Here is a 27,545-nt window from a genome sequence, read left to right on the forward strand (position 1 = left end):
ATTTACTGTGAAGCTTTAGGTGTATTTATTGTATAATTGTTTTAGTTTGCAGTTTATATGCATGCACTAAATATTCTGCAATTTTTTGCTGCATTATATTATTTTATGCTGTATTATTTATTTTGCCACATTATGATTATACTGTTATACTATTATACTATATTCCTGAAATTAATGAATTATTTTTCTGTTTTCCTATATCGCCAAGTATATCGTTATCACAAAAATACCCTGAAATATCGTGATATTATTTTAGAGCCATATCGCCCACCCCTATTGCTAAGTACTAAAACAATTCCACTTTACAGCCCAATTAAGCACCTTTTAATTCAAATTTTACTAAAACTGTTGCAGAGTATAACCACACTCCACTCCAAGGAGTGATGTTGATTTCACATGTGCTGTGAACAGATTCCAGCGCTCTGACCTCAGCCCCCCCGTGCCGCGCTCTCCCGATGTAAGGTGTAATGCAATCCGAGCCTCGGGCCGCCGCCATGTTTCACTGCAAATTTAAACAAGGGATGTTACAAGCTGTCAAGAGGACAGAACCCAGGCGAGGAACGCTCAACACAACCCCTCCCCCCCGCCGCGTTAGCGTTAGCGCTATTACTTTCCTCTTGAATAACCGACAACCTCTTACAGGCTGCCTCGATTAAGTGGCGCTGAAATAATGCGGACAGGCAATCAATATAACACAGAACTCATTAAACGCCTTCGACAGCAGGAATTAATTCAGCCGGATTTCATGCAGTGCCAATGAGTGCCTTCTAAAACAGACGTACAGTTTATACAGTACAGGCCAAAAGCATGGACACACCTTCTCTTTTTCAGTGCGTTTTCTTTATTTTCATGACTATTTACAGGAATTGGAGAATGAAACTGAAACACCTGGTTTTAGAGCACAGTAATTGATTGTGGTGACGGACAGTTCTGGTGGAAACAGGAGAGTTGAGGTGCACATTGAATTCTGCGTGATTTGATCAGCCGTGGTTTTATGTTTTTTGGATACAATCCGGGTTAGCACCCGAACATCCCTTTCAGACAGCTTCCTCTTACAGCGTCCACAGTTAATCCTGTTGGATGTGGTTGGTCCTTCTTGGTGGTATGCTGACATTACCCTGGATACCGTGGCTCTTGATGCATCACAAAGACTTGCTGTCTTGGTAAAACGCACTGAAAAAGAGAAGGTGTGTCCAAACTTTTGGCCTGTACTGTATACAGGGACGGAGTGTCTACTCGGAGAAAGAGGGGACATTATGCGGAGAGACGGGAGACGAGGACGGCTTGTCATGTAGGTCAAGGAGCATCTGTAGTACAGATATGCTGTAGGGGGTTCTGCACTTCTGTGGCCTATATCACAGCTTAGCAACAAGCTAACAAACATCACAGATTAGCATGCTAACACCATCAGTTCCATCTGACTGTTCAGCAGACCGAAAAAAACGAAAGAATCGCCATCAAGTTGTAGAGATTTCCAGACAAGCCAATGGGTAAAACATCTTCCAAATGTCTTCCAAAAAACATAAAACTGCATCACTATGTTTACACATAAGTCAACATGATTGATATCCTCTGTAAAATAATTGAAAAATTTTGAAAAAAAAGTTAGAGTAGATAACATCTAGCCAACATCAGCTAGAACAGTCAAGTCATCAACATATCCTCTGCAAAATACACATTTCAAAAAACATACAAATTTGAGCAGCAGTCATCTACCTAATAAATGCTAGAGCAACAACATCTAGTCAACATAAGTAAGAGAAGATAACATCTAGCCAACGTTAGCTAGAGTAGATAAGTTAGCGTAACTAACATCAACTAAAGCAGAAAGGATATTGCAAAGAAAAGAAAGAGCAGTTAAGATCTTCAGCTAGTGCAGTAAACATTTACCATAACACATCTAGTTCCGAATCTGCAATGTGATTGGCTGAGAGGCGTTCTACGAGTGCCGCTATCAGCTGGTAATGCATGTATTACTCCTCCACATACAGGTAACCTAGCAACCATGCAGCTCTTACAAGCCAAACCGCGCAGCTACAAACAAACAGAGCAGCAATGGAACTATTTTAATTGGCGGAGTTTTTATAACTAAACAGATCCTATTTTCTCCTCCTCTTTAACTCTTTAAAATCTTTCAATAAACAGAGGTAATGGAACTGTGGTGTAATCACAATAATACACTTATGCATGTTTGTGCTATAACCTGTAATATTGGCACTGCTGTGCTGATCTACTCTATACTCGACCGCAGCACAGCAGTGCCAATATTACACACTATAGCACAAACCTCGAGTGTATTACTGCTTAAGTACGATTTCCTGAAGCTTTTCTAAACTCATCTAAATCATCTCTATCCTCCAAACGGTGTATTTAAATCGGCAGCAGTTGAGTTAAAGAGTTTGTTGACAGGATTGGTCTCTTTGGCCCAAAGCCCAGCCCTCGTTATACAGTATTCCGCGTGAGCCGGCGCACGTTCCTAACAAAGATGAAAATCAATTACGAACAAAACTGGCGAGTCTTTTTTCCTCCTTCCCGAGAGCGCCGGCATTGTCTGAAACAATTCATTAAAGCGCTGGAACCATCGCACGCTCTGCTCTTCCCTTTCTCAGGCCGCATTATCCCCAACCGCAGCACCAACGCAATTTACTGCAAAATACGCCGTGATTATGTGCATTATTATAAGAGTACGACTTAAAAAAAAATCCACGTAATTACACCGAGTGCACTTTCCCTCTCATCAACACCCCCCCCCCCACCCCCCCTCCCAATAACGCGGTAAAACAAGCAAAGCAGCATCTGGAAAACAAGCTACAATTAGCGTAATAAGTAGTTCCATTACTAGCTGTTTAAAATGAGAGATTAGTCAGAGCCGGGAATAAAGGGGAGGACGTTTAGCTCGGCCGGCACGCAGACGAGCGAGTGGGTGGCAGGGTGGGTGGCAGGGGACGGTGGCAGCTGGAAAAAAAATTACTGGTTGTTCACCTCGGAGGAGAAACACACACAAGGTAAAAGTTTCACTTCATGACATTTTAGGGGCAAACCCACGACTTCAGCGGCTTCAGTGTCTGTCTGAAGAGCAGGAGGGTTAATATCAATATAACATGACTTTTGTGCTGCAGTACAGCTGTTTAAATGTCATATAAACACTGTGTAACAAGACATGATCAAGATTTACCCTGAATAAACACGTTGTTGTTGGTTAATCCTAATTTTAAAGTTCTGTTTGCACATTTTATACAGTTTATACATTTGATATGAGGGTTAAATTTAATGCTGGCATGTCTGGAGTGCTCTCTGTTTAAGTTAAATACATGTTTAAAGTTGTAAAATAACACAGTTTAAAAAAATATATATATATATATATAATACTTTTCTAAAGTGTATCCTTTTAACTCTATTTGGAAATTATACCAATCCAATCCAATTCTTAGCATACCTTACCTTAATACCTTAAAAAGCATGCCTCTTTCCAATAAAATGAGAAATGCAAGTGAAAATTAGTATATGTTGTTGAATATACTAATTTATGAATGTATTATGAATGTAAACTTTGACATCATCAGTCACATCACAACCTTCCCACTGTTTTATAGTGAAATATTATGAAATCTGTCCATCCTGTCACAATAAAATATAAAATAAGAGCCCATTAAAATGCTTCTATAAAATCTAAATGTATCTCTGAAACAGAAAAGAATGTCATCATTGACGATTCAGCATGTCCGCAACTCATACAGGTCAACCACATTTTCATCAATTGCCAATTTTTATTATATTAAAATCATTTATTCTGCTGTGCAAATCTTACATAATCAAATATGTATGTATAAAATAATAATAATAAAAAATCTAATAAAACAGATTTTATCGGGCTCTACATCATAAACCTGTACATTCTAAAGAAGGCAATGCTTTATCAACCATGGGGAAAACAAGGGGGGCAACTGCCCCCCCCTACCCCCCCCCCCCCCCGAGTCTTCCAGTGACAGACCTGAAGACCAGAAAAATCAACATTTTCTCAAGATCCTCACTGTCTATTCTAATACTCCCTACCTCAGTCTCCAAAGCTGCAGTGATGACTTCCTGGCTAATTAGCGATGACATGCTAAAAGACATCAACCTCATTAGAGCTGCTGCTGCTGAAGAAACGCAGGAACAAGCTAACACAGCTAACACAGCTTTATCTATTAGCAGTCTGCTAATGTGTATACTGTATAATCTTGTGTGTAGATAATCTCGTGTGTGTGTATGTAGTAAAAATCTGTTAATATCGCAGAGCTAAGTGAGAAACGGCAGGACTAACACACAGATGAGCTCATTATCCGTCACTAGCCAAGGCTGGTAAAGCACTCAGCCCACAGTATCAGATTTCTGGCTCTGTGATTGGTTTATTTATACGCTGCTGTAATTGCTTTTTTCAGAACTGTGTGAGCAAGCAGATCATGCCAACAGAGATTTGGCAGACAATGTGTAAATAAACCAGTGACTGTATGAAGGACTGTGAGAAAAAGAGACTGTAGACAGTAGAGAAAAGCTCAATCCAGATGGGATTAGTTTCTCAGGGGGTTCTGGGGTCATTTTCTTTCTCTTTTATGGGGGGTTTTATCCTCTGTGATTTTATTCCCGTCCAGAACGATCATGTAGGTTTTTTCTCAGACGTCCTCTGAGAAAATTACAGGCTGAATTATCTACTGTTTTTCTCTGAACTCCGTGCTCCTCCGGTAATTTTAGTCCCGTCCGGATGCACATCTCTGAGTTTTGTCTCCTCGCCTTTAATAAAATAGATATTTGTCCACTGCCGCGCACCGTAATTACACTTTGGGCGTGGAATGATTTCCATGGAGATCCACGTTAAAAACACAACAGGGAGTGGAAATGGAGGAGCTACTGAACTCTACTGATGTCATATGACCAAGAAAGCCTAAAAACTCACTGATCCTCCTGTTTTTTCAATTGCAGTCCGGATGCAGGTGTTTTATCACTGAGTAGAAGTGTGAAATATTTTTCACAGATGTTCCCCTGAGAAACTAATCCCGTCCAGATACGTCTTTCGAGAGAGAGAAAAAGAGAGAAGACGTTTACAGGATGCAGAGCAAGGAATAATAAACTAAAACTAAAAATTTAATTTAAAATTCTAGCTAACATCTAGCTAGTGTAGAGAACATCTAATAACAAGCTAGAACAATTAACATGTAACTAATATCATTGAGAAGGTTCAACATCTAGCCAACATCAGCTACAGAAGATAACATCCAACCAACATCACTGAGAGGAGTCAACATCTAACCAACATCAGCTACAGAAGATAACATCTAACTAACATAATCTACAGAAGATAACATCTAACTAACATCTCTGAGAGGGGTCAACATCTAAATATCACCAGTTACAATATATAACATCTAACCAACATCACTGAGAGGGGTCAACATCTAACCAACATCCGCTACAAAAGATAACATCTAACTAACATCTCTGAGATGAGTCAACATTTAATTAACATCGGCTACAGAAGATAACATCTAACTAACATCATCTACAGAAGATAACATCTAACCAACATCACTGATGTTAATTATCTACCGTAATTAACATAAACTACAGTAGATAACATCTAACATCAGCTACAGAAGATAACATCTAACTAACATCATTGAGATGAGTCATCATCTACTGTAACTAACATCAACTACAGTAGATAACATCTAACTAACATCAGTTAGATGTTATCAGTATTTATCATCCAACTTAAGCTAAAGTATGTGTCACAACCCTTAACTGGAATAGTGAACATTTAATATCCGCTAGTTAAAGCTAGAGTAAATTATTCGTATTTAATTAGTAATTACTTTTTTATTAGTAATTAGTAATTACTTCCTGTTTGCTGGTATTGGTATGACTCTAATATCTTTATGCTTCCCTTTTCCTGACTATTTTACAGATCTGTTAAACAGGAAATTGCTGTTGCTTCCTGCGGTTCTGGAATCCGTGATGGTTAATGGAGCACTCGAGCAGCCGTGCACTTCTCTACACCAGCCGTGTAGATCACTAACATACTCATCATCTCACTCTCCACACACCATCACTACTACACACACACACATACACACACACACTCACGCACTCACACACACTCACGCACACACTCTCTCCACGCGCCTCACCCCCACCGGGAGGACATTAGGGGGAGCGCTGTAGCATGACTTCTGCTTATGTTCCTCACAGATGCAGCTCAGCCTCCTGAATCCTCCTCAGAGCCCAGAACACAACTTCATCCCTCAGATCACTCAGAGACACTCAGAGCTCCTGATTTAACTCATGATAATCTACAGAAGTGTGTTAGAGAATAGAGCTGTAGAGCAGGGCTTAGATTTTACCCAAAAGTATTGTAAATATGAGCTTAGAATACGCTATATGTGGAGTCTATGTATATATATGTCTATGTATGTTATTATCAGTACAGTGATGGCGGCGCTTGGAGCTGAAGCTATAGTGTTATGGGATGTGAACAGAGGTTTTTAATAAGCTTCTTGTGCACTTTCTTTAAGTTATATATGTATATTTATATATATGTTATATATCGTCGCTGTGCAATGAAAAGCACTTATCTCCAAAACAGCAACTTTACAGGAGAGAGAAAAAACTTGTAAACTTTCAATGGAAGTGAATGTAAAAAGAGTTTATTTCAGGTCATTTTGAAGAGTTTCTATTGGTCAGTTCATCAATAAATTTTGGCACAGTGTAAGGGACAGTTTGTCTGTTCAAATTATGTAGTAAACTTAAAATCCACAAAAATGGAGATAAGTGTTTTTCATTGGACAGCGACGATATATATAAGTTATATATATAAATATATGTAACCCATTTTTAAAAGTTATATAAAGAGACATCTACAAGAGATCTCTCTTTTTTTTATATATATATATATTTGTAGTGCAAAAACCCTTTATGTCCATTTCTGACATTTTGACATGATGTAAATCTGGCAGAATTTCTTTACTTACAGAATTTCATGTTTAATGGACCAACAGGAAAGGTATAAAAGCAAGAATGACTTTTAGAATTAAATTTTTGGAGATACAAGTTATGACAGTGTGACAGCTATGACATGACACTCATTTCAGAATTTTTGGAGATGCATCAGATTTGCGTAAGAACCACAATATGAAAAAAACAAGCAATTGTGCAACAATATGAAAAATGATTTTTAAATCATCACAGTTATAAACTTGCCATTTTATGAGAAACGTTTTTGTAGGACAGCAGCAATCACAAGCCATCAAACCAAACTGAACTGCTTGAATTTTTGCACCAGGAGTAAAGCAGCATAAAGTTATCCAAAAGCAGTGTGTAAGACTGGTGGAGGAGGAGAACATGATGCCAAGATGCATGAAAAAAAAACTGTAATTAAAAACCGATCACCAATCAGGGTTATTCCACCAAATATTGATTTCTGAACTCTTAAAACTTTATGAATAAAAGCTCTGCATCTTTTTTTGTTATTTCAGCTATTTCACATTTTTTGCAAATAAATAATAAATGCCATAATATTGATATTTTTATTTGTAATTTGGGAGAAATGTTGTCTGTAGTTTATAGAATAAAACAACAATGTTCATTTTACTCAAAAATAAACCTATAAATAGCAAAATCAGAGAAACTGATTCAGAAACTGAAGTGCTCTCTTCATTTTTTCCAGAGCTGTATAATCACACACTGATCGTCTAATCAAACAAACTATACCACCACTAAAACAGAGACCCTGAAGAATGTCCTGCAGCACGATCCCGCCGCCGGTGGTCTTCAGGGCTATTAAACGCAATAAATCACAGCGTCTCTAAAGCAGCGATTGAACAAATAAGGCAATAAGGGTTAGCGTGACCCAAAGCACCCCAGCCAATTACCTTCCCATGACTGATGGGTTCAACTCTCGACTTGCGGTGCGATAAATCTACCTCAGTAGGGTACGGCGGAAACAGCAGCAGGTGCCTCTAACCATAAAAAACAGCCACGACAAAAGTGCAGTGCTCACCAAAGCTGTTCTTCACTTCCCGCCGCAGTCCACACAACATGTTGCCGTGCGGCGCTCTGTCTCGGACTTACACACACACACACACACACTCCCACACACTCACACACACTTCACACACACTCCCACACACTCACACACACTTCACACACACTCACACACACTCCCTCCCTCACACAGCACAGCGCCGCACCGCAGAGACCAAATCAAAGCTCCTGGTGCCACGCAAAGCGGATTCCCTCTGCCTGGCCGCCGTGCGAGAGGGAGGCTGCGACTGTGTGCGAGAGTGTGTGTGGGCACAAGAGCAATCACACACACTCACACACACTCACACAAGCGCTAGGGTTCACCCACTTCACTCCTCGCTCACCAGCCGTCCATTCACGGAGCAGGACTGAACCATCTTCACACACTGTGCTCTGGGTTGGTTTCTTCTCCAGTTGCGACCAAATCGTCCAAAAAACTAAAAGGATTAACTTCTTTTTCCAGCTCTGGATGAACAATATAATGAATATCCTGGTTTTCTATTATATATTTTTTTCTTATATTCACAGAGAGATCATTACACCTTAAAAGTTCTTCTCAGGCTTCATCTAAAAACACTCAAGCCACACTGCAAAAACTAAATCTTAGCAAGTGAAAAATTCTAAATGTAAGGCAATAAATCTTATTTTCTTCTCTGATAAGACTTTTTTGCTTAAGTCTTACTAAGCATTGTGTGTAAGTGTTAGATTATTTTGCTTATTTTAGGGATAATTATCTTAATCATTCTTACTTAGAATTTGTACCTTATTTTAAGACATTTGAACTCACAATAAGCAAAATCAAGCAGCAATCAAGTTATTCAGATTCTTGTGTCCAAAAACAGGGACTTTTTTGCTTGGTTTAGGTGTTTCTTCACTCATTTTGAGACTTTGCCACATTTTTGTAAGAAATCTTTTGTAAGAAAATTTTGCTTATCCCATTGGCAGATTTTTTTTGCTTAATATACATATATTTGTCTTAATTTGCATATATTTTTGTCTAGTTTTTGCCAATGGATTTTTTGCAGCTGTATTTTCATGATATTGCACTCAATAATATCTTGTCTCATTTTCCACGGAAATCCAATGCTTAACTCGTATTTTCAGGTTTGATGAATCCCAATAAATTAATGTTGGAGGTGGTAATCAATCCAAACATCAGACACCAATACTCAACTATTTTGAGTTAGTTGAACGTTTGTGGGCACATATACTGTACTATTCAAATTGAGATCTTTGAGTTGAACCAACTTATAATAATAATATGAGTTTAGTCTGTTTTGTCATTAACAGCTTCTTTTCTATTGGCTTCTGTCACAATCTATTTGCATACTGGGTGTGTCCAACAGTTTCTGACAGACACTCCCCATCAGTGTGTAGTATAATGGTTAACTGCTGGGTCTCTGTGTTGTTTTAGGCTGTAAGAACAAGCATCGTTTTCGGAGCTGCAGTAACTCTGTTATGTTGGCTGTTTTCTTTCTTCATCTAGAGATTAGGAGATGTTTTAAGGAAAACCTTTTGTTGTTTGTATTTATTGTAATGCTAAGCTAATGTGTTTTAAGTCCATCACAGATCTGAATCAACCCAGAACACATAAAATATAATGGTACCACTTTAAAATAAGACTACCTTTATAAAGGGTTTATAAATGGTTTACAATTAGTTTATTAATGGTTACTAATTAGGTTGTAAATGCCTTAAAAATCATTAATAATAAGTTATAACACATACGTAGAAAGGGCAACAATATAGATGGCTGTGGGTTCACTATTTGGCAAACAACAGGTCACTGTTGCCCTTTCTACGTATGTGTTATAACTGATTATTAATGATTTTTGAGGCATTTACAACCTAATTAGTAACCATTAGTAAACTAATTGTAAACCATTTATAAACCCTTTATAAAGGTAGTCTTATTTTAAAGCAGTACCAATATAAAATAGAAAATAGAAAATATGCCCCATATCATCCATTCTAAAGAACGTTTAGACAAATTGCCCAAAAAATATTGGATCTTGGAAAGCTGCTGGAGAATTATGTTTCACATCAACACCAAACGTCAATTTTACACCGAAGTTTTCCTTTAAAAGCCCCAACAATGAATGCAAACAGCATCACAGTAACCCTTCCTCTCCGGATCGTTTGGATGAAGCAGTAGCAGTAGTTGGACCCTCAGCCACTTCCTGTCTTCCTCTCAGAAGAGCTTTAGCCCATAGCCCTGCCTCCATGAATCACACTCGATCCCGGTCCCCATTCCCCCACCACCCATCAGCCTGCCCCAGAGTAACGAGTGACTAACGCCCTGCCAGACCAACTGATGTGAGTGTCGCCCCCTCTCTCGCTTTCCTCTCATCTCCTGCCATCTTCTGCTGTCTGATGTTCTTTCAGAGGCTCTAAGCTTCTGGCAGACCGACTTCATCCAGAGAAAATCAGTATTCTGGATCATAATGATCATTCCAGAACTCTAAAAGATAAAGCTCTATTTTACACCCTGTGCAAGGTGCGTTGTGATGCTTATTGCTATCTTACACCCAACCAACAACCAGTCTATTTTCACACTTTCTGCCGGTTCCTTATTAAAATAGCGTTGGTGCACGTGAATATACTGAATGGGCTACTCTGTTGGGCATAATGGTCTGGAAATGAGGTGCGTTCAGTTACATTTCTGGCGTATTGCTATCTTGGCAGCAGATAATACTGTCAGCACGTAGAAGCAGTGCACAAACCCAACTTTTACATAAACAGGAAACAATAAATACTACATAAAATAACATTGCTGTTTCCGTAAATGAGCTGCTGGAGCTCCTTCACAGCGTCAACCAGCAGCTCAGTTTCCTCTGCTGAGAAGAGTTTGTTGGACACATCCAGGTAGCTGCACCGTTACAATAGCAATCCACCAAAGTCAGAGCTCACCTGACTCTTAAAGGGAATGATGAGCAAGTTGCTCATTACGTTGCGCCCAAAATGAACCACACCCACGATTAATTAAGAGAATTAGTAGTACATGCCTTTTGTGTGGAATAACCCTAATGGTTTTTATTCAAAGTTTTTTTTCAAGCATCTTGGCATCATGTTCTCCTCCACCAGTCTTACACACTGCTTTTGGATAACTTTATGCCTTTAAAGCATAAAGTTCCAGCAGCTCAGTTTGGTTTGATGGCTTGAGATTGAGTTTTTCAATTTAGTCAAATCAAAGAAACTCATAATTTTAAGTGCTCTCTTAAGCTGTGTATACACCTTTAAACATTGTGCACTTAAACAGTCATTTCATGATTATATATGAGGAGCGACTAAAATCGGATTTTTCACTTCAGGGACTCGTGCTGTATAATTTGAATACATTTGTTCTTTTTGTCCTGTTCCTGTGTTGTCTCTTTGATAGAGGTCTGACTGCTCATCTGATGAATAATCCACAGCTACTTTAAACAGCTCAGGCGTGTCGGTGTTGTCGTACGTGGGAACGTGTGGAACGTGTGGAACGTTATCGCATTAGATCTAAAAATTGGAACCGCGGCGCGACACGACCTAGCCGAGGCGGGCGGGTCACGTCGGATTTGTGAAGCGTTGAGTAACGTGGTCCTGAGGGTGCTAACACACACAGTTATTTTACATTGGAAATCTGATAAGTCCGCTGTGTTTTTTTTTTTCATCTGGTTTTCATGGTACGGCTGCAGAATCCCCCCGACAGCACACACCTGCGGGACGCCGGAGCGACCCTGACGGATACAGCCAATGACAACGCGCAGCCTTATGAGTTCAGACTTCATTCTGTGTGGATAAGCGCTGGCTCGGTCTCGGCCGAGGCAGGACTGCAGGACTGAGCAGCGTCTCGTCTCGTCAGCGGAGTCGTCTCTGAATCGCTCAGACAAACTCTGACCCCGAGGTTTAATAAGAATCGGATGCAGAAATCTCGTCCGCCTTGTTGTTTGGCCTTGGAACATATTCTCCACGGTACAGATAAACCGTGATGCAGTTCTGATCCCGCATTAACGGTTAAGCCACCCAATCTCCGCCGCAGTATTTCCACCAAGATCCGGCACAGCGGCACACGGTGGACCATGTGGATGCTAATCAGATTGCTTGGGATTCTTCAGGTGGCAGAACTGCACTGAATGGCTCCTGGATTGAAGGCCATGTTGTGTTGTCTTGCTGAAATCTGCAATATTGTGTGAGCAGGGCTGGGTATCGTTTTTAAATTTATGGTACGGTACGAATTTTACCTTTTTCAAAACTGCAACCAAAAAATACAAAAAACAATAATTATTCTCACACTACGGATTTGTTGAACAGCCGACATGAGTAGTCCCATTCCTCATTCTAATATTCTCACCGTCAGAGACTACCATACATTTGGATCTTATTTTTACTTTTACATCAACAATAAACAGAATACTAAACAAAATAACATTGCTGTTCCTGTAAATGAGCTCCTCGTGCACCTTTTTTACAGCATGAACAAAGCTCTCCTCTACGCCACTAAAATAGCAATACGCCAAAGTCAGAGCTCACCTGGCTCTTAAAGGAAATGAAGAGCAATTGATACACTGATTGTTTTTTCTCACGTTACGCCCAAAATTAACCACAGCCTTCCTTAACTAAGAGAATTGGTACATGACTTTTGTGCATTTTTTTTAAACCACACATGGTTTACTTTCCCCGTCATTACGATAGCAAAGACTCACACTACGGATTTGTTTAACAGCCGACATGAGTAATCCCAGTCCTCATTCCAATATTCTCACCATCAGAGACTACCATACTTTTGGATCTTGTTTTAACAAACAAAAGCATGATTGATTGTGGAACTTTATTAAGAACAAAAATGAAAAACCCTGCTTTTACTCTACGCTTTTACTCTACGCTTTTACTCTACGCTTTTACTCTACGCTTTTACTCTACGCTTTTACTCTACGCTTTTACTCTACGCTTTTACTCTACGACCCACTAAAATAAGGAAGTCCTACTGTATTGTTAGATAGACTGCTGGTATACAAATTGACACAAATGGGACGAATAGCACTCGTGTCTCCGCAGCTTTGGTTTTCTTTTCTTTCTCCTTTTTCCATTTATTTTGTGTTCACGGTCACGACCGAGGTAAACACTCAGCTTGGAAATGTTTAAAGGCCTTGCTGCATCTCGTGCGTTATCTACTGTGAACTGAACAAGCAGGTGGAATAGAATAGAGCCGCAGAGCGTCATGATGGGAAATTAGATGCCAACCTAAGTACATATTTCATCCATCAGGCTGAAAGCGAGACTCTTTTACACGCTCTTTCCTGCGACGAGAAACACGCTAGCGTCTTGTATGTAGCACTTACTGTATTTAGCTTAATGGGCTGCAAAGGAGGTTTTAAGACGCGCTTAGCGAGGCTCTGTGCTTCGCGACTTAGCTTGAATAGAGCTGCTAAAGTTATTGCTCTAAGTGTGAAAGAGCTCAAACAGCCCTTAAACTGAGAACACGCTAACTAGGAGCTAAAAAAAACAGCTTCGTATGACTTTATAAGCCCAAATATAACCAGCGAGCAACAGCTTAAGACCTTGTTCAGACACAACGTAACCCAAGACAGTCGGAACTGCAAGTAATTGCCTTCATCTGCCACAGTGAAGCATGAATAACTGCGTCCTGAGCACCAGAGGGAACAATTATTTGATATGTTGTATAAAAACAGGGGCCTTTAATGTGTTTTTTTGCCCTTTTATGGTCAGAAAAATATATAGGAAATATAAGCCCTATCAGTCTGTATCATTTAAACAGCAACAGTGCTTCTAAATATATATCTACACTTATGGGTGTGGTGGTCTGAAAAGGAATTCTGGTGTATTGCTATCTTGGCAATGGAAAAAAAATCACAGGAGCTCCATTGACTGATTTAAACCCTGACAACAGTCAACAGTCAGATGTTCATTGCTATCTTGGCAATGCACGTCACATACACACATGAACATGCAGCAGTGCACAAACTCAACTTTTACATCAACAATAAACAGAATACTAAATAAAATAACATTGCTGTTCCTGTAAATGAGCTCCTCGTGCACCTTTTTTACAGCATGAACAAAGCTCTGCTGTACGCCACTAAAATAGCAATACGCCAAAGTCAGAGCACACCTGCCTCTTAAAGGGAATAATCAGCAAGTGATACACTGATTGATTTATTTCACGTTATGCCTAAAATTAACCACAGCCATCATTAACTAAGAGAATTAGTACATACTTTTGTGCATTTTTAAACCACGCAAGGTGTACTTTTCCCGTTATTACGATAGCAAAGACACACTGACACACAGCCCTAAATCAAGCTGATATAGATAATGTCTATAGATCACTAAAATAGGGCCCAAGATATCTGAATCACTCCTGATCTAAAACATATATGCACTTTCCCACAATAAAACACATTTTAGGACAGAAAGCAGAACATGCCATTTTTTACAACTTAATCTCAAACAACCTATTAAAAGAGGCTAACGTGTTTTTCTTGTTGCAAAACCACAAAAAATATATATAATCAATAATACATGACCTGTGACTTGAAATGTCCATGAAATGCAAGGAATTTACTGTAGAAATGCAGCACTAAAAAGAAGCGTTCACTGGGAAGAGGCTGATGCAGCTCTGTACAATTTCACGTCTTTCCTACAAGAAATTCGCTTTTTGGTAAAAGATGAAAAGAAGAGAAGCTTAAAGATGTTCAACAAACTGAACGTATTCGACGATAGATAATCATGAAAAAAGAAACAAACAAAAAAACAGCACAGTGAGAGGACAGCAGTACTATTCTGCAAGACTTAAAAAACCTTAAAAATGATATAATGAACTAATAATTATAGCAAACAGGAGCCTCAGATGTCCTCTTATGGTTAGAAATGGTCGGTCAGAACACCATTGAAGGATTCTCCAGAACACAGCATTTCACACCATTTTTATTTTTAGCTTTTTCATTTCAAAAATTAAAAAATTCAAAATTTTTACTTCTAATAGCAGAGGCTTACATTTTCTGTTGGCCAATGCAACTAAATATCAGCTAAAATCACGATTCAATCACCTTTTGGCTGATTAACTATAAATAGTATAATGAGAAACCTGTGGAAAAGTGATTTATTTATTCATTTTGTATTTATTTCCATAAAATTCTGATATTCCATTACCATTTCATCCACTCACTCAAATGGCCTCCCGTTCTACATGAATGTTTTGGTACCTGGAACCCCAGATTCCTCTCCTGAGACCTCCAGACTTACTGAAAAGAACATTTTCAAAGGCTTCACAGCCAGCCTCCCCAAAGCACATGCAAGGATGATCACAAAAAACACTAACTTAATTAGTCTCCTGTGGACTCTGACAAAAATAAACCAGCGTTATAAAGAGGCACGGACATAAACTCTGAAACACCGGCCGTAACCCGCGTTAATAACCGGAGCGAGACTCTCTAACCCCGGGCCTGCATTAAAAAGTAATTTAAGGACAGCGTCATTCAGCGTATTACTAATTAATGATGCAGGAGCTCGAAGTTAGTGACTTGGTGAGATAAGCAACAACAGTCTTCCTTATTCTGTTTATTTTCAGTACGATTAGAAGTAAGACACAATGCAGCATCATATATACATTAAAACAAGGTGAACTGCTTGAATGAATTTTTGCACCAGGAGTGGCGGCATAAAGTTATCCAAAAGCAGTGCGTAAGACTGGTGGAGGAGCAAATAAAAGCCAATATGCCTAAATGACAATATTTTTATTTGGAATATGGGAGACATATTGTCCGTAGTTCAAAGAAGCTGATTCAGAAACTGAAGTGGTCTTTTAATATAAATATTGTCATTTAGAGCATTCTTTTTTAGAAAATGAGAAAAAATTAAATGACAAAAAGATTCACTGCGCTATTAAAATAACAATCCGTCAAAATCAGTGCACACCTGACTCTTAAAAGGAAGTGATTAGCTGATTGGTTTAACTTCACGTTACGCACAAAATTAACAACACACATGATTAATTAAGTGAATTAGTACATGCCTTTTGTGCATTTTCGATTTGCGCAAGGTGTAATTTTCCCAGATCCCTCCCTCAGATGAAGTCTGGCGTTTCTTTAACTGATCTAGAGGGTGGGACTCTGGTGGGGTTTATGGGTGAGGGATGCGATGTAAATGACTTCTTAAATTGAATTTTGATCTAAGAATTGAATGTATGCTGTGTACACGACCACTTAAATAATCAGATATCTGCAGAAATCTGATTATGATCTTATTAATGATTATTAAATACATGCAAATGACCGTAATAAATGTAAAAAAATATGTAATTTTTGAGCATTTCTATCAGTACATTCCTCATGAAATTCAGACGTTATTTAAAGAATTGCCCAAGATTGTGTCAAAATATAAACTACAAAAAAAAAAAAAAAATACAATATGGAGATGTAAAGTTGAAATGCAACAACATCAGTAATAATGTTGTCATATTAATAATAAAGAAAAAATGTATATAAGAAGCAGAAATGGGAGTTACTCAGGGTTCTGCAGAATAAGTGTTACAGTGGAAAAAGTCTGAATGTATTAATTTATTATTTAAGCAGATTTATAATATATAGATGCTGATTTCTGATGCTGGCTGAAGCCGCTGTTTGATGACCCTTAATCAAGTGATGAGCGTTCTCATAAGTAAAGAACAAACACTGATCTGACCTCATCATTACAGCGGATACGTGCACAAACTCAGCCGCCATTAAATGAGCCTCAAATCAATAAACGTGCCTCAGCAGCCAGACGCCGGCTTCTTGTTGCGTTGACCATCAGTCCTGCAGCAATCATAAAGAGCTTTCGGAGATTACAATCACGCCCGGGTTTACGGTACGCGCCGAGGTCGCGGGGCTGCTGGGTTCTATGCTAATCACACGCCGAGCTTCAGCCGCATAAGACGGATTCACACAGTACGAAACACTCCGACCAGAACCAGCTAAATCATTCTGCAGAGGAGAGGTGTTTTACTTTCAGACCTGGCGTCCATTACAATGGACATCATGTATTTTCTTATTTTTTTAAAATGCTTTGTTGAATATAACACTAAGTGAGAGCTGTTTTTCAATATAAATAGTTTATAAGCCAATTAAACAATAGTTTAGCCCCGCCCACTGCACTGGAAAAAAAAAACAGCAAATTAAAAAAGCTATTTTTCACTATTTTTAACTGTAAAGCGATGGCTTGTGAACTAAAAAAAAGTCAATATCGAATCGAAAAATGTTAAGCACAGGCTTCCAAACCAATAAACATAATAATGAAAAAAGTTATTTACAGGTACTTACTTTAGTTAATTGGATTTTAACATTAATATGGGTTTTATATTACAATATTCAATTCTTCTTTGTTTATTTTATTCTTTTATTCTGTTTTTTGTTGAGCTAAAAGTCAGGTGTCTGTGTGTGTGTGTGTTTAATGAGTGGGGGTGCACAAGCGCTGGGAGCACCTATAGGAATGGACTCTGATGATTGACTCCTGACTGTTGTCAGGGTTTTAATCCGTCAGTGGAGCTCCTGTATTTTTCACCACCAAAATGTATAGCAGAATTTACATAGAAATTTACCTGAACACACCTCACTTCCAGACCACCACATCAAACCATTAGTGTAGATATATTCCTAAACTCTATTTAGGATGCTGTTGTAATGGTGCAGGCACAAGGCATGAAAATAGGAATATGAAATAAGGAATATATCTGACCTTTTGTTTCCCTGAGATTTAAACTGGGAGCGGGGCAGTGGGTCACACTGCAGCAGAACTTCTCATAATCAGTGAAGCAGAGCAATTCTAATGATTAAACACAACTGATACAACTCCAGAGCATCTCCAGGGTTCGCGCAGCATCAGGAAGTGAAAGAGTGTCAGAAGAAGCTGAAATGATTTATCACTCTCCCAGATGTTTGCATCCGGAAATAGCCGCGTCCCACTGGGAGTTGAAAAGGCGATATAAAGGAAAGTGAGCTGTGCAGTCGAGGGTTTAATCCCGAGGCCGCCCTGAAGATCAATACTTCTCCCTGTTCTTTTACTTGTTCAGTTTATGTCTGCACTTAAATCCGTATGTTATCCGTATTAAACCACGGAAGGAAATTTTTCAAATGAATAAACAGCCACACGATCAAAAGCAGGGCTCTGCCGAGAGAAACTCGACCCAACAGTGTTGGGAAACCTGGACCACCATAACTGAGGCTCCGAGACCTCCAGTAAACTGCATTTACTCATTTAGAGTCATTTTATGGAAACATACACGTCCATTTTTGTGTCCATAGCCTTTACAGATAAATTTGATTTGAAAAAAAAAAACACAATAGGATTTTAAATTAGATTACAAGATTTTATTTTAACAAATTAACTTTCTTGTATCGACTTTCAAAAACACAGTATCGATTTTTAATTGTTAGTTTACATGTAAAGATTGGTGTCAGAAGTGGTTCATTTAGTGTTGTACTTTAACCCCGATTGATTTCGCTGTTTATAGGTTTATGTTTGAGTAAAATGAACATTGTTGTTTTATTCTATAAACTACAGACAACATTTCTCCCAAATTACAAATAAAAATATTCTCATTTAGAGCATTTATTTACAGAAAATGAGAAATGGCTGAAATAACAACAATCACATTTTTTTCATGCATCTTGGCATCATGTTCTCCTCCACCAGTCTTACACACTGCTTTTGAATAACTTTATGCTGCTTTACTCCTGGTGCAAAACATTATTCAAGCAGTTCAGTTTGGTGGTTTGATGGTTTGTGATCATCCATCTTCCTCTTGATTATATTCCAGAGGTTTTCAATTTGGTAAAATCAAAGAAACTCATCATTTTTTAGTGCTTTTTTTCCAGAGCTGTCTAAGTGTAACTTCACACAAAGAGACTTTGATTTACTGTGGAAAAAATACAGACTGTATTAAACATTCACCCCCGGTCTTTCTCTCTTAGTTAGTAATAATGGAAAAGATGTAGAAATATTATAATGCTAGGCGCTTATTAATTTAGTCTCAGGACAGGAGGGCCCGAACAGCTCTACTGAGGCGTAGCAGCTATGCTAATGGAGCATCGGGTTATTCACGGCTAAATCTGAATAAAGAGGAATTACGGGATGAAATGGAGTAGCCCGGGGGTAACCGTTTGCCCAACTGCACTAAACATTAATCAGCCCGGGTGGCTGGGGTGGCACAGGGAAGTGCCTGGAACATTTGTAAAACACTCAGCAGGGCATCTGAGTTCCTCGTGGCACACGGGTCCCTACTCAGCCAAAGCAGCTCTGACAGGGGGATATTAGCATATCTGGACACCCAGCAGATGCTTAGGACTTAAGGAAAACAGTGCCCACAGAATACTGAACAAAGACTAGAAAACACGCACTATAGTGAATGTGAAAAGTATTGGGACACACCACTTGATGCCCCATTCGAAACCTGTAGTCATTAGTGTGGAGTCGGTCCCCGTTTTTCACAGTTCTTTAGTACAGAGGGTGTGAAGCTCTGTAGTTACGTGGTCATGGACTTTTTTAGCAACAAGTTCATTTTAATAAAGTTTTAGCAGTTCAGAAATAATCAATATTTGGTGGAATAACCCTGATGGATTTTAATCACATTGTTTTTAATGCATCATGGCATCATGTTCTCCTCCTCCACCAGTCTTACACACTGCTTTTGGATAACTTTATGCTGCTTTACTCCTGGTGCAAAAATTCAAGCAGTTCAGTTTGGTGGTTTGATGGCTTGTGATCATCCATCTTCCTCTTGATTATATTTCAGAGGTTTTCAATTTGGTAAAATCAAAGAGATGCTGTTTCTCCCACACTCTACCTACGATCTCCAGACTACATTACCCAGAGCGCACCACACACTGACTCCACTTTACTCATCTGATCACATGCACACAATCACCGGAATACTGAACACCTGTAGACTCAGTATACAGACCATATAAAGAGTTTTGGAAACAATTAAAATACCCAGAAAGTAATGGAAAAAATTGCAATCTACAAATGTGTTTCCATTTTTTGACCACCCCTTATTTAGTAAAGTGTTTATTTTTTATGTTTGTGCCTTCCTATACTCCTGTCTCGCCATGACTGTCAGGTAGGAAGCAGGAAGTAGATGTTGAGAGCTAAAGCACTTGCACGTGTGATTTATTTTACAATAAATAAACAAACAGAAGAACCAAAAAACTAAAGAAACAAAGGAACAGGACGAGACCAGGACAATGACAGATGAAACCTCTGTGCACCTTGGTAAGTACTGGACAGTGAGTATTGGAATGTTATAATATTAATATTAAAAATAAATACAAATAATACTGGCACTGATAAACGAACAATTTTTGATCAGCTATTTTAAAATAAAGCACATTTTCAGATGTATTTTTCTTTGAATTTTGCTCAGTGTTTGTGTTTATGCTTTTTTTGGTCTTTTTCAGCCTCTTTGTTTTTGCTTAGAATAAAAAAAACAAATTAGTAAAGTACAGAAGACAGCACTTTCTGTATGCGTCTGGTGTGTTCTGTAATAGATAGTGGCCATGTGTGGGGAGCAGGATTTATTCCTACACAAACCAGTGCTGTAATGGAGATCTATACACTGGAGATCTGGTGTAGCTTCAGTAATGCAGATTCAGGCATTTCCAGATTAATCATAGCTGCACTGACCTGACAGGAGTGTGTGTGTGTGTGTGTGTGTGTATGCTATAGCACAGAGACTGTGTGTTCACAGGAAACGATCTGAAAAATAGAGAAAATGAATTTTAAATAAAAGAAAACACTGAAACTAGAGCGTGGCTGAATCATGTTCTACAGCCTCACGCTGCAAAAAGCAGCACATATGTGAAAAGCGGCCATATTGACTCATTCCAGCACTCTAATGCCACAAAACACTCAGAGCACTAAGTGACACTAAGTGCTGAGTGCATTAAACTAATCAGCAGCTGAAGAGAAAATACCTGATGAAAATATGATGCATTTAACACCTGTATATAAAGCAGAAGTGAGCCATCTCTTTAAACACCTCAAATTCACTGTGATCACTTATCTGATGTTAAACAGCAGGTAAATAATGAGCGCAATTTACTTTGGTACCAAATAAGAACCTATAATGAAAAGCCATTCACTGTATTTTACACCACACTTTTATGCCTTATTTAATTTGATCATCGCGTTTTACCCCATGGGGATGGCTTGGGAATGCTCACACCTGTATATGTTGTGAGGTGTTCTCTTGTGAGTGAGGCTGAACACTGGCCAAGCCATGCTCAGCGTGCTCATGGCAAGGTTTCAGAAGGAAGGGACATTGGGCCCTATCTTACACCCTGCGCAAGGTGTGTCGCGATGCTTAATGCTATCTTACACCCTGTCAGTTGTCTATTTTAACACCTTGTGCATGCAGGGAGTTTCTGAATCAGTTTCTCTGATTTTGCTATTTACAGCAAATAAAAACATATTGTTATTTATAGATGGTTTGTGATCATCCATCTTCCTCTTGATTATATTCCAGAGGTTTTCAATTTGGTAAAATCAAAGAAACTCATCATTTTTAAGTGCAGTGTAGAAAAAATATGTATTTATTTGTTTTCCCAATTTTCTAGTTTTTCATTTCTGCCCTTTACAATTTAAATATATATTTACCTGATTTTCAGATTTTCAGTGTTTGCATCTTTTGATGTAAGCAGGTTGAATTATGTGATCAGATTGGGAAGAAAAATTAGAAGAAGAAATGTAAAGAGAAAGAAAAAAGAGTGAAGAAAATTCAATTCAAATTGTAAAGAAAATAAATGAAACACTGACCCTTGAACCCTTTGGTGATCAAAAGCTAATGATTCATTAACACCAGTAGCCTACCAGACATCACCTATATACCCATAGCTATTGTGATGCAATATATTCAATTCAATTAAAACATAGATATATGTTAGGAGAGAGCAGATAAGCAGAGCTGTTGCTGCAGAAAAGGGGGAAAACTCTCTGTTTATACCATTCTTTTCTTTAGAAACGCTGGATATATATTTATAAATCATCACATAAATATGAGCCATTCAGAGCTGTTGCACAGACTGATCCCTCAGCAGGACCGTCACGCGCCTACAGGGGGCGCTCCCGGCACAGCGCTGAGTCACGCGCCGCATTTTCCCGCTCAGCGCGCGAGACTCAGAGCTGAGAGGAAACGGAACAGTGATAAACTAATACAGAAAGACGGTATTTAACCTAAAAAACTACTGAAATTAAACACATACAGCTGTAAAAATGAAAAATTAAAGCCTAAATTGTGTTTTCCAGAAAGAAAACCATTTTGGGCATCTTAACTTGAGGTCTGGATGACTAATTTCCACATAAGATAGGTGTTCAGGATGAGGTTAGCTAATGGCTAACTGTTCCTCAAAATATAATCTTATAAATGTTAAAGCCCACAAACATGGCTTTTATGGATTTTTAAAGGACGTAGGGTGGTAAAATTTGATGATATAGCTTGGTTACAGATTTAAAATTGCTTTTTAATCTAGCTAGTTCACTACCTGACTAGAAATTATACGCTTATAAATGTTAAAGCCCATAAACATGGCTTTTATGGATTTTTAAAGGATGTAGGGTGATAAAACCTGATGATATATCTTGGTTACAGATTTTAAATAGCTTTTTAATCTAGCTAGTTCACTACCTGACTAGAAAAATAAAGCCCACAAACAAGGCTTTTATGGATAGCTAAATACAGCTTTTAAACAGCTTTATCCTTGACTACAAAATTAACCCTTGTATGGTGCTTTTTTAACCATCTAGCAACATGACTAAAAATATAATTGTATAAACTTTCAAGCCCACAAACACGACTTTTATGGATTTTTAAGGTGGTAGGGTGGTAAAACTTGATAAATTTCCTAAAAATATAGCTACAGCTTTTAAAAAGCCTTTTTAACTAGCTAACTGACTAAAAAAATACTCTTATAAAGGCCACAAACACAACTTGTATGGATCGCTACAGCTTTTAAACTTTACTTTTACAAAAAAAGTTCAAGCTAGCTAGCTACCTGCCCACGGAATTACTGTTCTAAATGTTAAAGCCCACAAACATGAATTTTACAGCTTTTAAAAGATTCTTGCCTGACTAGAAAAATACTCTTACGAACGGAAAAGCCCAAAAACCTGACGTATGGATTTTTAAAAAGTGTGTAAGGTGGTAAAACTTGATTAATTTCCTAAAATATAGCTACAGCTTTTAAACAACTTTCTCCCTGACTAGAGAAATGTTTAATCTTGATTAATATCGCAGCTAAGATAAACACCTAATAAAGGTATATAGATTTAGAAGATATAGAAGGTGAGAACTCTGAGGTAACAGTTAGATAGATAGATAACTTTTAGCTTGTTGAGACATTCTGTTGAAATTACAGTTCATTTATGCACCCTCATTGTATTAATCTGTTATTATAGTAAATATTTCAGAGCTGATTATCTGAAATGAGAGTATCTACCAGTAAAAACTGAATTAGGACTTTTATTAATGGTGTCATTTTAAGCAAAAACGGCTTGTCGTGCTCTAAAGTGTACTGCATCTCAAACAGGATATGCCAACGCCTAAGACCTTTAAAGACAGCTGAACAGACAAGCGATAAACAAAAGAAACCAGAGTACCTTTGAGTAATCTTCTTCTCAGGACAGCCTGTAGGAAGATCATAGTCCTTCTCCTTCGCTCCCAGTATTCCCTGATATCCCTAATATTCCGTGGATATGATGTTCGGTAAACTTGCTCTTCATGTAGGTTAGCTACTACGTGCGCTGCATCCTTACATACCGCCTACTCAGGCAGGCTCTTCCAACTCCGCATGCTACCGAGACACTTTTTGGGGGGGTGTCAGTCAGTGACAAAATCTCAAAGCACCACCGATAAAAGAATTCACTCCCTCTATTCAACCGCACTGGCATCTATCTTTTACCATTAACCACTTAACAATAGGATCAGTGCCCATCTGCACAGAAATCATTATCTGTTATTAACTAATAAATCGTGAAGATTCTCTCTCGAACTCTATCTCTTCCTCGCTCCCTCTTCCTCACTCTGTGAGTGTGATTAATAAATGCAAAATGTATGCTCAAAGCCTTCGGGACTTCTGATGCCCTAGTTTTCCCCTCTCATTCCCCCCATCTCTCTCTCTCTCTCTCTCTTACTCTCTTCTCTTACTCTCTCTCTCTCTCTTTTTCTCTATTTTTCAACACATGCCTTTCTGTATGAACTTGAAGGCACAGTCTTCCCAACTTTAAACCGAGACATGCACAAGTATTGCAGTGAGTTACTGCACTATATAGTTACTAGGGCTGCACGATATATCGTTTAGGCATCGTCATTGCGATGTGCGCATGCAAAAATAGTCACAGCGCAGGACGTGCAATGTCACTTAAGGCAATTAAATCAAACACATTATGCTGCAATGTTTTGATTCTTGACACAAGAAGTAGATACACAGCGCTGTCTCTGTGTCTGTGTGAGTGACAGGCTGCTGCTGCCTGAGAAGCACGAGGGGGAGGGGGAGCGAGAGGGGGAGGGCGGGGCTAGTGACGTCATGGGCCCTGCATTGTTTAATATCATGATATATATTGTCGAAAAAAGAACATTTGCAATATAAATGTTTTACAATATCAGCCAGCCCTAATATTTAAAATAAAATTACATGGAACTTGCTGACCATGCAAGTTTTGAGCTTCTAAACTCTTCTAAAATATTTTCAACACAAACAGTAAAACACTAAATATCACAATCAATGACTTCTACTGCATAGGGCTTCCGTTTAGTAAAACTCAATAGTTCCCACAACACAAGCTCAAAAGCAGCAAATATTTATAGACCATGAAAGAACAACATGTCTTTTCAAATTAAACAACATAGTTTTTAATTGTTGAACATTCACTCGCAATTACCAATATATTTCTATAGCATTTCCTTATAATCCGGCATCATAGCAGCTTACAAAAAAAGCACAAAATAATAAACAAAAATATATATTTTTATAAAGATTCTACAAATTTATTTCTATGAAAATGTTTGATTAGCCCCAGAACAAATGCCCTGAATCATTTTCAATAACTAGTTAAAAGAAACACACTGTATTTCCTTTGAACTATTTCTAACTAGTCAACTGAGCTACTTTATCTAGCGTTAACTCATGGCTTATATTCTCCACAGAAATATCCATGCATGCAACTGCATGCAAAAGAACATCACAGTACTTCACACAGTGCCCTCAGGACACAGTGCCCAACACAGCAGTGCTCTATCTAGCAACTCATGGATATTAATGAATTATGCATAAGTACCATAGAGATCATATGTATGATAATGTGTCAAAACTGATGACAAAACATTTAGAACAATGATTTACATTGCTTTGTAATGACTTTATACTTCTTAAAACTTTATAAACATCAATAATATATTCCATACAAACACAAAAACAAGATATCTTTCATACATTACAAAAGTGGCAGGATATATGCAATATACAATAATGTATAAAATCAAAATACTCTCTCTGTGTGTATATATATATATATATATATATATATATATATATATATATATATATATGTATACATATATATATATATATATATATATATATATATATATAGATAGATAGATAGATAGATAGATAGATAGATAGATAGATAGACAGACAGATAGATGGATACATACATAGCTCTTTTTTATTATTTTGTTATAGATATCACTGTTTTTCTCAACTTCTATTATTCTACAGCTCTGGAAAAAATGAAGGTCGCACTTCAGTTTCTGAATCAGTTTCTCTGATTTTGCTATTTATAGGTTTATGTTTGAGTAAAATGAACATTGTTGTTTTATTCTATAAACTACAGACAACATTTCTCCCAAATTCCAAATAAAAATATTCTCATAGAGCATTTATTTACAGAAAATGAGAAATGACTGAAATAAAAAAAGATGCAGAGCTTTCAGACCTCAAATAATGCAAAGAAAACAAGTTCATATTCATAAAGTTTTAAGAGTTCAGAAATAATCAGTATTTGGTGAAAATAATCCTGGTTGGTTTTTAATTACAGTTTTAAAGCATCTTTGCATCAAGTTCTCCTCCACCAGTCTTACACACTGCTTTTGGATAACTTTATGCTGCTTTACTCCTGGTGTAAAAATTCAAGCAGTTCAGTTTGGTGGTTTGATGGTTTGTGATCATCCATCTTCCTCTTGATTATATTCCAGAGGTTTTTAATTCGGTAAAATCAAAGAAACTCATCATTTAATAATGTAATACAATTTTAATAAAAATTAAACTAATAAAAAAATTTAAATATAAAATGGTCAAATGAAAAAAAAAAACACATTGACAGCGATCAGGTGTGTATAGAACTGTGTACTGCAGCTCACTTGAGTTTCGACATCAAAATGAGGTGTTTTGTTGTTGGCTCTGGGACGTATTTCTGTGGACAATCCAATTATAGCTTGGGAACCCTGGAGAATGCCTCAGCAGTTTAGGGAATCACAGACTTGCAGGCTTGTGGAAGTCAAGGGAAGTACATTGTCCTTGTTTTTCTATATTCTGTCCTTAGTAAACTTTGAAGTTTCCCTGTATTTGTCACTCAGCTTGTCTCCCTGGTGTATTTATGAGTCACTGTAGAAGCACTGCAGATCCTTCAGTGTTGGATATACAGTATAGATTATTAAGCAGAGGTCTAATTAGAGGATACTCACATTTCCGGCTGTGGTGATCTAATCGACGTCAAGTATTATGATAATACAGTAATTTACATAAGTAAAATTGGGGGTGTGTCATATCGTTTTTCAATATTGTGAACAATATTATACCCTGAAATATGGTGCCATATCACCCACCCATAATTATCAGGGTACTACTTTTTTTTTTTACTGTTTTTAGCAAAAGAAAAATAAAAAGATTATATCTGTCCAGTATCATTTATTTTACTTTAATCCTGGATATAGTTTTTATATCTGGAGTGTATTATTATTATTAGTATCATGACATTCTGGATCATTGACTTCTGTTACAAATCTGATAAATATATATATATATATATATCTCAGTTAGGGGTGTGCCATATCATATCGTATGCAATAATACAATTAAATTACATTTTGCTGCAGTAGTGTATTCTTAGAAGTATCTTTATCACTAAAATATCATGATATTATTTTAGGGCCTAATTGGAATAAAATATATAAAAAAAATTGAAATGTATTAAAAACTAAACCTTTGATTTTCCTCAGATTTTTCAAATGCGGTACTGTGTTTTTGTGACATTTTTATTTAAACAATTATTCAAAACATTAAGATAAATGCTGTGCATCATGTAAATGTCTTAAATATGTTATACAATATTTTACCATACTGCCCAGCTTTACTAAAAACATAAATATATAACGTCTCTGCCTCTACCTCTGTTAATACAGGAACTATCAGTGAAATATAATTCTGGTGATGCCACCATTGGTGATGTGCTGCTCATTTCCAAGC

The 27,545-nt window shown here is 37.7% G+C and overlaps 1 protein-coding gene across 7 annotated transcripts in view; it reads right to left on the minus strand.

The window, feature by feature from the left end:
• Positions 1-27,545, minus strand: part of grip2b (glutamate receptor interacting protein 2b) — a 191,414-nt gene that overhangs the window by 57,900 nt on the left and 105,969 nt on the right. The window contains exon 1 of one of the 7 annotated variants that reach the window (XM_022682192.2): positions 23,680-24,019. The exons of 5 other annotated variants lie outside the window; for them this stretch is intronic. In XM_022682192.2, the coding sequence (XP_022537913.2) occupies positions 23,680-23,722 (43 nt within the window). In that variant the 5' untranslated portion in view covers positions 23,723-24,019. Of the gene's footprint in view, positions 1-8,032; positions 8,136-23,679; positions 24,020-27,545 lie in introns of those variants that run through there. One more of the 7 variants, XM_022682193.2, reaches the window with a different exon arrangement.

Source organism: Astyanax mexicanus, chromosome 24 (genome assembly GCF_023375975.1).
Source record: "Astyanax mexicanus isolate ESR-SI-001 chromosome 24, AstMex3_surface, whole genome shotgun sequence".
Classification (NCBI taxonomy): Eukaryota; Metazoa; Chordata; class Actinopteri; order Characiformes; family Acestrorhamphidae; genus Astyanax; species Astyanax mexicanus.